This window comes from Gobius niger, assembly GCF_951799975.1.
Source record: "Gobius niger genome assembly, chromosome: 20".
Taxonomy (NCBI): Eukaryota; Metazoa; Chordata; class Actinopteri; order Gobiiformes; family Gobiidae; genus Gobius; species Gobius niger.
This window is the reverse complement of record NC_136871.1, coordinates 5057698-5070190: the sequence shown is the minus strand read 5'-3', so window position 1 is coordinate 5070190 and position 12493 is coordinate 5057698. Positions and strand designations below refer to the sequence as shown.

The 12493-nt window shown below is 43.3% G+C and overlaps 1 protein-coding gene across 2 annotated transcripts in view; it reads left to right on the top strand.

Moving 5' to 3' along the window:
* dock3 (dedicator of cytokinesis 3) overlaps positions 1-12493 on the top strand; it is a 310416-nt gene that overhangs the window by 113168 nt on the left and 184755 nt on the right. For both annotated transcript variants that reach the window (XM_079579371.1, XM_079579370.1), the window contains exon 3: positions 5143-5183. In XM_079579371.1, coding sequence (XP_079435497.1) covers positions 5143-5183 — 41 coding nt within the window. The remainder of the gene's footprint in view (positions 1-5142; positions 5184-12493) is intronic.

Sequence of the window (12493 nt, the reverse complement as noted above, 5' to 3'; positions counted from 1 at the left end):
TACAGTGAAGTTCCCGCCCTTATGCCCTTTTTAGGGACATGCTTCGTCAGAGCCGGGGAGGGGAGTCTGTAAATCAGCCATGAATTCCCCCTCGAGCGTGGTCATTGTGGTAAACGGGGAGGAGTGAGCAGAAGCTGCCCATTTATATATACAGTACAGTCTATGGTACTAATGCATCAAAGTGGCTTGACTAATTTCAACGAAAATGACTTTCATTTTGTCCTTATATACCCTACTTTATGTACCTAGAAATCTTCAACACTCAAAGAAAATGTATCTAAAATGTGACATGTCAATGTGTGGAGAAATGTTGAAAGACTTGAGTGAGCGAGAAAGGTCCAGAGAGAGAGATCAGCTGCTGGGCTTTTCCCTTAGAATAATGAAATGTGAGCAAATGCTTTAAATATGAGTGTCTTATGTCGGCCAAGTATTAATAATCAATATAATTATTAGAGAAAAGGGTCGATTAACCATGATTATCTGATAAAAAAAAGAAAAACATTAAAGAAGAGGTTTGCTTTTACAACATACTTTACAAAGCAGAAAGTCTACTATATACTATATGAGCTCAACTACTATATGAGCTTTAAATTTTGCTTTCCGGCTTCGCCGATATTCGTAATTCACCTACTTGTTTGTTTAAGATTTCTGCCGACCGTGGATAATCTAATTAAAAGAACCACTCATTGGATAAAATGCGTGTCATTGTTGAAAATTTGCGCCGCTCCTTCCACCTGTGTCCCTGAATGCACCACGGACCGACCGCCTTCTTTGTTGCCTGTTTTTTTTTAATCTTGTATCACCTCAGTTCAATGGTTTGAACTGTCCCGAATATGCCTCGACGGTGCAGCTCTGATTATCATATAGATGACAGAGAGGAGTAAACAGCGCTCACACAGGGCGACTAAATGGACTCTGATTGGTTATTAATTAAAGAGCCAATTTGATGCTAATCTTGTCTCATTTGCATATTTGATCAGATTATGCCCAACTGTGCAGGAACGAATTGGGCGATTTGGGCACAAAAAGCTTCATCACTTGAGGATTGTCATTTATGGACTCACTGTTTAGTAACAGGGGTTATTAATGTGTGCCAGAAACATATGATTTTGACATTTTACCCACAATAATATCGTAATGCTTTGTATTTATACACCGTCGAAGTACTGTAAAAAGAAATTGCAATTTGAAAAAAGTCAGTTTTGTGACCTTGATAACATATTAGCTTCTATGTACATGCTATTTTCTTGTTTTGCCGCAATTGGATCTAGATCAGCAGGCTTTCTTCCGTCCATATCTAAGTGGATGTTTCGGTAACACTTTATATCAAAGCAGAACTAAGTAACTCATGCCCCTAGAGGCCATAAGCGCCACAGCAGGTGTCGTAGCATGTTGCTTTTTTTTACTCATTAATTGTCCGTGAGAGTAAATCCTACGCTGACAGAAAAGACAAAGGGAGAGAGGAATATTGTACATCCAATTACACAATGGAGATATTTTTTTTCAATCAAACACGGCGCTAGTCCGTTAGCTTCTTCCTCATGATTCTATTAGTGTGAAAATTGCGGGGAAAATTAACACTTGTATTACGACAATGAAAAGGATTTATTAAGGTAAACAAGTTACTTAGTACTGCTTTAAGGTGTGCTCGTTAAGTATTTATGAGGTATCGATAAGTATTAATGATTAATAGGTCATGAATAATATGCTTGAATAGATATTAATAAGACCCCTCCTAGAACTGCCACCTTAACGTGGTGGAGGGGTTTGAGCGCCCGAATGATCCTGGAGCTCTGTGTCGGGGGCTTCGTGCCCCTGGTAGGGTCTCCCAGGGCAAACAGGTCCAACGTGACAGGTCAGACAAAGAGCGGTTCAGAAGCCCCTTATGAGAGACCGACAGGCCCGGTTAGAACCATGAGGCCGTCCTCCTGTGGACCCACCACCTGCAGGAGGAGCCATAAGGGGCTGGTGCAATGTGCTTTGGGCAACTCCAACAACTGCCCCCACGACCCGGAAATGGAGAAGTGGAAGAGGATGGATGGATAGAAGATATGAATAAGATTCTTATTAAATGGTAAACTGAACTTATATAGCGCTTTTCTACCTTTATCAGGCCTAAAGCCCTTTACAGTAAGGAACCAGTCACCCATTCAAGGAGGCAAGTAAGGTGAAGTGTCTTGCCCAAGGCATTTGTGGGAGCTGGGATTCAAACCCACAACCTTCCATTCACGAGACGACCCGCTCTACAAACTGCACCCCTATTACACTTGTATGTATTATCCAGTGAATTTCTCCATTGTGAGATCAACAAAGGTTTATCTTATCTTACATTAACACACTAATAGGCCACGAGTAATATGCTCATTCATGGCCTACCCTAATCCTAACTGAAGCTTATTAATATCTTATTAATACTTAACAAGCACACCTTAATATAAAGCGATATTGATGTTTCTGCAGCAAATGCCATTCTGTTCCTTTTGATCAGTTGGATCAAAATCTTCTATGTAGTATTTTTACCCATAAATGAGCCTTTCTTAAAGCAGACGAGGCAAACTGAAGATCTCTTGACATGAGTTGTTGCTAGTCACATTCTGCTGGCTATCTACTAGGTCACTAATCTAGGTCATGAATCTCATTTTCAACAAAAAAACAAACAAGTGCTTTAGAAAAAAAAGTGACGTCAGGCTGTTGGTATTTGGCAAAAAAAAGATTTTCCACTTTATGTCACAGTAAATAACATATGAGTACATGACTCTTTTGTGTGTGACCCTAATGCCCTACAGAGATAGTCAGCAGGTACATGGAAGCCTGTATGTTCAAGATCACAAACCTGTGCCTTTGCAAACACGTCCAAAACACGTTATTTCAGCAAAAAATAGAATATTATTCCTAACTTTAGATTTTGAACCATAGCTCAGTACAGTGTGTGTGATCATTTGTGTTCATATGTCAGGCCTGAATCCAGATACAATCCACTAGTTTCTACATCGCAATGTTCAGCCTCAGAAGCTGTTTTTTTGTAACGAGCAAACTCACCTCGAGCAGTTTCCTGCACATGCATCAGTTGTTGTATCGCTGCCCTAATTTAGAGGAACCTTCTAAAATAAACGAATGCTGATTATGGGCAGTGGAGCGAGCGTGTCCTTTGCTTTAGCCGCGGGCTCCGGTCTGCGCCATTGTTTCTGTCTGACTTTATCACGCACTGCTTTACTAGAACTGTCACTGCTACTATTGTTTTAACTATTACTACTCCCAGTGCGTGAGGGGTAGTGTCAGGGAGGCTCACACTCTCACACCACAGTGAGGTGCACCTTTAAGAGCGTTCATCAACAGTTAGGTTAGGTGAGGCATTGGGTTAAATTAGCGCTTTTCTGGACACTCAAAGACATTGCATTGTTCATTCACTCCATACTTGGTGGTGGTTAAGCTACTATTGTAGCCACAGCTGCCCTGTGCCCAACTGTGAGTTGACTTTCTTCAGAGTTACACGTCAGGTTAGACAATCTGACATCATGAGTGACAGTAACATGACGTTAAACAGAATGTGTTCTATATTTCTAAAACACTGACGACTCATTGCACTTCAGTCTGTCACAGACCGACAGGTGAAGAAGCAAGAAACCTCCTAGGACTTCAGCTGGAAGTACAAAGTAAATATTGAAAATCAAACAATTATTCAAAACAATTAGATTAAAAGAAATAACAAAGCTGTTTTAAATGATAATTTTTAAAAAGCTCCAGTATTGTAACTGATGTCGGTCATTTGTGTCCCAGTTCCTCTGAGTCATGGTGGACACAGCAGACGTGGACAGGACTGTCACTGTCACATGGACAGTTTTAATTAGGAGAAAGTGAACTGACCCTCGAGTGCAGTCTCTGTAACATGGACCTGTCCACATCAGTCATGGTCCACCCTGACTCACACATGACCCTGTAACAACTTCACGCACATTTCTCTTTTAAAAGTAAACTCGCTATTACAAACAGGCCTTTGAACGTGACCATTTAAGGTTTTAATTTGCTGCTGAAGTCCCGGAAGCTTTGTCTAATGCCAAACTTGCATGACTTCCTTCTTCACCTGTCGGTCTGTGACAGACTGAAGTGTGGCCTCAGCATTTTATACTGAAAACAAAGAGCACATTGTATTAAGTGTCACGTCACTGTCACTCTTGGTGTCTGATTGTCTAATCTGAAGTTTTACTCTGAGAGTCAACTCACTATTACTCTGTGAAGAGTGGGACCAAATACAGTCTGAGCAGAGTAGAATGTAATCTAGAACATTTACTGTGCAGTCTGCACCATCAGCCCCTCCAACCACTCACTCACTCACTACATTCACCCAGGCCTCCTGGTGTTACCAAACGGTCTCACATCCAAGTTACCCAGAACTACCCCCGAACAAACACAAGAATCAGCCCAACAATGGAGCCACACGGGTCAAAGCTTTTTGCAAATATCAGTCCCAATGTAATTTTAGATTATTTAAATAAAAAAAGTGTGCCTTTTAATTGTGTCTTCGTGAGTTTTCTGGCTGGTGTTTTCATAACTGTATTAAAACTTTTGAACGGCTCTTTAAATGAACGGATCCCAAAGACTCGGCTCCCAGTAAAGAGCCATAATCCCATCACTACTTAGATTAGTCCATATCGACTCAAACTCCAGATTAAGTACCTTCATTCAAGCCATTTTTAGTCATTTATCTAATTTTTCCAGTGTGTGTGTTCATTAACATGCACCGGTGTAAACAAACAAACAAACAAACAAACAAAAGGATAACTTTGGTGCCGCACTTTCCATATGAAGAGTATAATGAGCCTATAACAAAGCTAACAGCTGTGGGTAAAGTATTTGTCTGGTGCTTTGACGAGACATTAAATCGCAAATGTGCGGCTCCGGCACCTGCTCGCTCTCCGTCATTACCATATATTCATCTGAAAACGGCGCTATGTCACTGTCTTCAGATGAAAAACCTGCTCTACATTCATCAGCGTTTGGCTTTTGATGGACTTGTGTTTTAAGGTCAGACTGTTGTTGTTGTTGTTGTTGTTTTTCCCCATGAGCTGATGATTCGTCATGACCTCATTGCATCCCAGAATGCACTTCAGTCTCTTAGTCATTTCCTCTTGTGCTTTATTGCAGGATGGTACAGAGGATTCTCCACCAGGAAGCCGAATGTGAAGGTAAGGGTGAGCTCCTGGGGCAGAGGCACGTGTGGGGTCGCCTCTCTGTCTGCCCCCAGCCTGAAACAAATCAAACGACCACAGACTGCTCTAAGAACGGGAAGCGTAGAGGACCCATAACCAGACCTCTCCATAATGCGCTCTGACAAAACCCTCCGTGAATTAAACTTTAAAGCTCCGCATAACCCGCTTTTTACGGAGGCATTTGTTCTGGCTCTGACCGGAAAATGGTTTTACATCATTCTCCCTTCATCAAACAATGTAGAAGCAAAGTGAGGGATGTTCTACGGGGTTTAAATGCCTTAAATATATTCCCATTTATGTTTTAGGCTGCTTTGTTTCATTGTGGCCACATATAATTCATGCCGCCCCGTTCTATTCTCTTCTTCGGGGACGTAAGGAGCTTGTGTCTAGCCCTGCTATATTTAGACACGAGCGGTTTATGCAGAATGGGTGGTTAGACGGATGAAAAAAAGACTTCACAATGCTACAGCTCTCTTCTAACTTTATTTATTCTAATCATGCTGTGGAGTACATAGTTTCCTTTAAGCTCATCTGACAAGGAGTGATGTTCATCGCCTAAACAAGATAGAAACACACTTTGACAGCATTTAACAATATCGCTCGCTTCTGGTGCTGTTATCATGGGCAGTAAATATTCTACAGAGAAAACATACTTTTAGGAGGGTCATAAACTGAATATATAAATACTGTACATGAAGACTTTGTTGAAATACTGTGTCTAATTGCAATTTTGAGGAAAGTTGTCTCAAATCATGTGATTATATTTGCAATTGCTAGCTCATAGACTGCATATTCAAGAGAATTTAAAATGTGAACTGCTATACAAGTAGTGGTGGGCCGTTATCGGCGTTAACGTGCTGCGTTAACGCGAGACTCTTATCGGGCGATAAAAAAAATATTGCCGTTAATCTATTCTCAAAACTGGGTTGGGAGCTGGGTCGATACTCTGCAAGCTATGATGACTTTCACCGTGATATGTTATGGTCAGCACACATTACACGACTTTTATGGCCAATTTCGGACGAACAGGAGAAACGTAAGGGGAATATAGCGTCTCCAAAGCGAAGACACACAGAAGCAGCGGCCAATGACAGTAAAAAAAGACAGAAAAACACCGCAGCGCCTCCCTAAACAATTAATTTCATGGCCGCAGCCCCACACGTAACAGCGCGACTTTATCACCAAAAGTTCACGAGAGCCTCTTTCAGGTAAATTTCAACAGCGAGCAGAGTTTGGAGACGAACTTTCCAGCTACTTTTCTCCGAGTCCATTAGCTTCTCTTTCTCCGCTCACCGTCGTCTCCTCCGCCTCGCGGCTGTGGCCCGTTTCCTTTTCTTATTAAATCCAAAGAAATACGTCCCACATCTTCGTGTCGTCGAAGTTTATCTCCATTTTGACAGAACTATCGCCAGGTTGAAGCTCGTAGTAGCAGTTGCTGCAGCTGCATGAGCTGCGTTGTTGTGACAGTGATCACGTGACACTGTTGACACTGTTGACCAATCAGGAGACGCGCACATGTTTCCCACGCTCACAAACAGAGGCCTATATTTTCTGATCTGGTAAAATGGCCCACATTACCCGTAAATAAATACTTGGGGACTCCTGCCACAACTGTCCCATGTTCTTTAGAAATTTAAAAATTAATCTAGATTAATCTAGATTAAAAAAATTAATCTATGCCCACCTCTATATACAAGTAAATGACTGGTTCGCATTTCAGAGTGTTATTGTATGTAAGCAAGTCAGTGCTTTATTGTCATTGTGCAATTGTTCAGGTGTTGGGTTAGTGCTGAGCTGCACCGCCCCTGTTGGCCAACCTGATCAGCTTGTTTTTGGAGGTTGGGGAAACTGGAGACCCCAGAGGAAACCTGGCTGGCTGCCTCCAGTGTTTCAGAGCGTGGTGTCCAGCACTGGTCACTCCTCCACCTCCTCCTTCCTCTTCCTCCTGTGCACCTCCCTCCACTCCTCAACAGTCTTTCACCATCTTATGAAAAGAGCTCCATGTCTCCAGTAAACATTAGTCAGAACAATAGGGATCGAAGACTTCTTGACGTCTTGCCTAGATGCCATCCATCCATCCATCCATCCATCCATCCATCCATCCATCCATCCATCCATCCATCCAGCTATCCATCCTTCCATCCATCCATCCATCCTTCCATCCATCCATCCATCCATCCATCCATCCATCCATCCATCCATCCATCCATCCATCCATCCATCCATCCATCCATCCATCCATCCATCCATCCATCCATCCATCCATCCATCCATCCATCCATCCATCTATCCATCCATTTATCTTCTGCCACTTATCCATTTCTGGGTCATCACATTGCACCAGGCCTTTATGGCTCGTCCTGCAGGTGGTGGGTCCACGGGAGGACGGCCTCGTGATTAATCAAGCCTGTTGGTCTCTCATAAGGGGCTTCTGAACTGCTCTTTATCTTGCCCGGACACCTCCTCGTTTTTATTATTATTAGATTGTTTATTATCCCTTTCGGGAATTTCTTTTCCACAATCTATCAAGTCAACAACATCATCACATTCAACATTTAACACAAAAGGGGTGCACAGAAGTAAACAAAGATAACATTAAACAAGGTCTGACGAATAAATTAGTGAGGTAGCTTGTTGAGAATGGCGATTTTTGTTTCCTGTAGCTCCTCTTGTGACACCACCATTGCCTGGCTCTGCCATACTCTTCCCTGTCCATTCCACGCTGGTCACGAAGCAATTGGAGCAGTTTGAACGGGCGGGCCTAACACGCACAGATTGTCAGTGAAATAAACCAATTAGCGATTAGCGGACATGACGACAGCTGTGTCCAATTAGAAAAATATGAAGTGAATATAAACTCACGCGGAGAACGCGAGGCAAAATCCTTGACTACTTCATCCATGATTAGTTTTGGCTAATGTTAACTTTAATTCAACTAAAAACATTGGTTCGGCGAGGCCTTAGCCGCCAGTCAGCAACTTGTTTACCGTGCGTGGCCAGACCCACTTTCTTTCGTGCAGAAAGAGGGTGGGTCTGGTTTATCAGGCTAACGCCACCACTGAGCTGCAGGTGTGGGGGGCTCTTGATGCCTCTTCAGTGTTTCAGAAGAAGAAATGTTAAGGTCTCAAACGTCTTTAGCTCATAAGCTAGCTGTGTGTTTGCTTTTAAAATAATACAGACTCTCTGCAGTAAAAAAAAAAAAAAATCAGCTGAACCTCATAAAAAACACAACAAGAATGTCCAGTGAAATCCAGTGAAACAATCTGGAACGCAGAAACTACAAATGCAGTTCACTTAATAAGGCAAAAACACTGCTGTACCAAGAGAGAGGGAAAGTAGGAGTATCTGTGTAAAAGTTTAAATAACAGGAATTATGCAGTATTTTGTAGATTTAGGATAATATTATCCGTACACCCATTGCTATTTGCTAATTTCAGCCATAACAATTTCCATACATCTTTCTGATTTAAAGAATAATGAACTAAAGTGTATATAGACATAGAAAAGGAACCAGTGACTTTAGTGCCTTGTTTATCTTAACAGGTTGCATTCACGTGATATCTCAACATTGTAAAGAGCTTATTGTTTAAAGTGGAGCTTAGAATTCTACACGCACATATTTTGACTTGCTTTATGGCTACTACATAACTGACTTTATCCACATAAAAAACCTGGCACAAAGTTCGTCATCTTTCTCAGCCCAGTTGTTTTCCCGTAAAAGTGTCCAAAAGTGGTGACAAATGAACATTGAAAAACGTTGCAAACCGTTGGCTGGTTAAAAAGACATTCAGCCATGATATTGTGAATCCAATCACTGACCAGGTTCAAACATTTGTAGATTCTCCGTTTCGATATTTGTTCCAAAAACGGCCGCTCTTCGATGGAGTTTCTGACATTCAATTCTGGAACGGGAATGCAACCTATTAAGATATGTAGACATTCCCGAGGATTTGCTCATAAATGTCAAACTGAGAGGCAGTCTTACCTTGAGGAAAAGCTTTCATGTCCCACCCTGAGAGCGGAGGATTATTTTCTTGTTGTTGTGGGTCACCGGAAGGACAATAGAATTCAGCGCAGCACGATCATAAACAAGAGCGGCGAAATCATAAATCTCTGCTATGTAAACTGAGCTGCTGATGTCAATGCGTTTGATATTTTGCATTATTCACATACTCTAGTGGCTCAGTGGTTGAAAAGTGAGTGGTTCAGTTCCAGCTCTGGCCGGCGCGACACTGCATCCTCCTGTGTGAATGTTGGGAGCGGTAGGAGAAAGCCAAAAAATTGATCTAAACGGATCTTTTTCCTTGCGTTGTTGCCCTTTTTGGACTCTTTGGACTCTCATTTTGGTCACATTTTGTCACATTTTCATCTATTTCTTGTTGTGTTTTTGTCACACTTCTGTCTCTTAAACTGGAGATAGAGTGCTTGGTTCAGGTGAGGGTTAAGAGGTTAAAGTAAAGTGAGTGCGGAGGGTATTTACTTTGAAAATCCGGATGTTGTTGCCGTTTTCTTTCCTGATGCGGTCTGAACTGTGGAGCTTTGTCCGACTAGTAAAAATATAGTTTGTCCGTATTTTTGTCAGGGAGGGACGGAGCGGAGGACGTGGAATGTTTCTTCACAGTCGTAATAGCTGCACATTTGCTGCACATTCGGGGCGTTCACGGAGAATGTGGAATCTGGGGGTTCGTTGCAATAGCGCATGTAGGAATTATCCAAGAAACTGATATCGTACGGGTTTGAATACCCAAGATAAAACATGTGTGTTGTCATGGCGGTGTGAAAACAGGAAGTGACCTCCCTCTCTTCTGGTACAGCTTAATTTTAATTTTTTTTACCTTTTTCTGTATTCCACATTGTTTTTCTAGATACTTTTGTACGTCTTTGCCATGTTTTTGTGAAGGTGTGGTGGATTTGTTTATTTTGAGAGTCCAGAATTGTCCTGAAGAAGCAGCTTTTTTTTCATCCATCCATCCATCCATCCATCCATCCATCCATCCATCCATTTTCTTCCACTTTATCCGGGGCCGGGTCGCGGGGGCAGCAGTCTCAGCAGATATGCCCAAACTTCCCGATCCACACACACCTCCTCCAGCTGTTCTGGGGGGACCCCGAGGCGACACCAGGCCAGCTCGGAGACATAGTCCCACCAGCGTGTCCTGGGTCTTCCACGAGGCCTTGTCCCACTAGGACATGCCTGGAACACCTCCCGCGGGAGGCGACCAGGAGGCATCCGGAACAGATGCCCGAGCCACCTCAGCTGGCTCCTTTCGACGTGAAGGAGCAGCGACTCTACTCCGAGCTCCTCTCGGGTAACTGAGCTCCTCACCCGATCTCGGAGGGTGCGCCCAGCCACCCTGCGAAGGAAACTCATTTCGGCCGCTTGTATTCGCGATCTTGTACTTTCGGTCATTACTCAAATCTCATGACCATAGGTGAGGGTGGGAACGTAGATCGATCGGTAAATCGAGAGCTTTGCCCTCCGACTCAGCTCCCTCTTCACCACGACAGACCGATACAGCGACCGCATCACTGCTGACGCCGCACCGATCCGTCTATCGATCTCACGCTCCATCCGTCCCTCACTCGTGAACAAGACCCCGAGATACTTGAACTCCTCCACTTGAGGACTCCCCACCGACCTGTAGAGGGGAAACCACCTTTTTCCGGTGGAGAACCATGGCCTCGGATTTGGAGGTGCTGATCCTCATCCCGGCCGCGACTGCAAACCGCCCCAGAGTGTGCTGAAGGTCCTGGAGCCAGCTTTTTTTTTCAGCTTAACCCAATTAATACCTACAAATTTCTTCTTCTGAGACACTGAAGAGGCATCAAGAGCCTCCACACCACAAGAGGAGCTGCAGGACACAAGGCAGAGACAAACGAGGAGATGGTGAAAGGCTGCTGTGGAGCGGAGGGAGCTGCAGGAGGAAGAGGAGGTAGAGGAGCTGACCAGTGCAGGACACCACGCTCTGAAACAGGGACAAACCCACCGTTTCAGGGGAGACAGGGCAGCCAGACAGGCTTCTTCAGAGTGCTATGTTTCCCCGTCCTCCAAGGTCATGCGGGTCAGGTTGACACACAGTAGAAGCATGGCTCAGCCACAGCAGCTCAGGACTGACACCTGAACACTATTTTGTTGTACAATGACAATAAAGCACTTACTTACTTAGTTATATATTCTTTAAAGGGGGGGTATTATGCAAAATCGACTTTTTCAAGCTTTCCATCATGTTATTATGTCATTCCCTCATTAAAAACATGCCTGAAGTGTTGCCTTGGCACATTCACGTATTTTTGAGTAATCTGTAAAAACTCTGAAGGCGGCCATTTTAGGGATAGGTTTGCCTGAGTCCTCCTAGGAACGCCCCCACCTCCTGGAGACGCCTCCGAGCTTTCGTCACCAGCCGAGTAACCAACCACTGCTCCTCAGCAGAACCCCCTCCCCACTGATGCCACAGACAGCGTGTGGAGGGGGCGTGTCGGAAAGGCTCAGAGGTTCTTAAAGAGACAGAGGCCTATTTCAAGACATTCACTACAGCCATTTTGAGAGAGCAATTTTATACAAGGCAGTTATTCTAATCTACTGCATTTACAGACCAACAGAAGGTTGGTCATCATTGTAGTGTGATATAGACTGGTGCTATGTGATTGAAAAAAGCAGAATACCCCCTCTTTAAAATAATTCAACAAAAGCACAGGGGTCTGCAAACTTTTTTTCAAATCTGAATCTTTAAAATAAGTCCATTAGGGTATTTTTTGTGTGTGCTCCATTTCATTTTGTGGATATAATGTTATAAGGTGGTGTAATCAAAGGTTAGTAGTTGAAGCCGTGTCAATATGGTGCTCTTTCTGATTATTCTTATGAGGTAATTCTGCACATCAGACCAAAAATGTGCACTTGTTACTAGCATCTTGAAATAATATATTATACAATCTTCGACTGGGTTATGTCTTTGTAAAGTTTGTATAAGTATTGTCTCCGATACAGTGTAAAACAATGTGGTTCTCACTGCTCCATGGAGATTGACGGGTAGACGGGCTGTGGAGACCAAGCAAAGCCTCTTGACAGCCTGCGCTTCTTTATATATATGAAAAAGCAACAACAAAAAACATTTGAAATTGTCGCCGTAAGGGATTGTTTTTCTTGCTTCTGTTTATGTAAGAGAAGACGTTCTTTGCCATGCTACTGAATGCATAGCGAACAGCTGCCTCCACTTGTACTGAAGACAATGAACCGGTCACACAGCACACATCGGTGATTACGCTCCACTGTTGGGCCTCCATTGAAA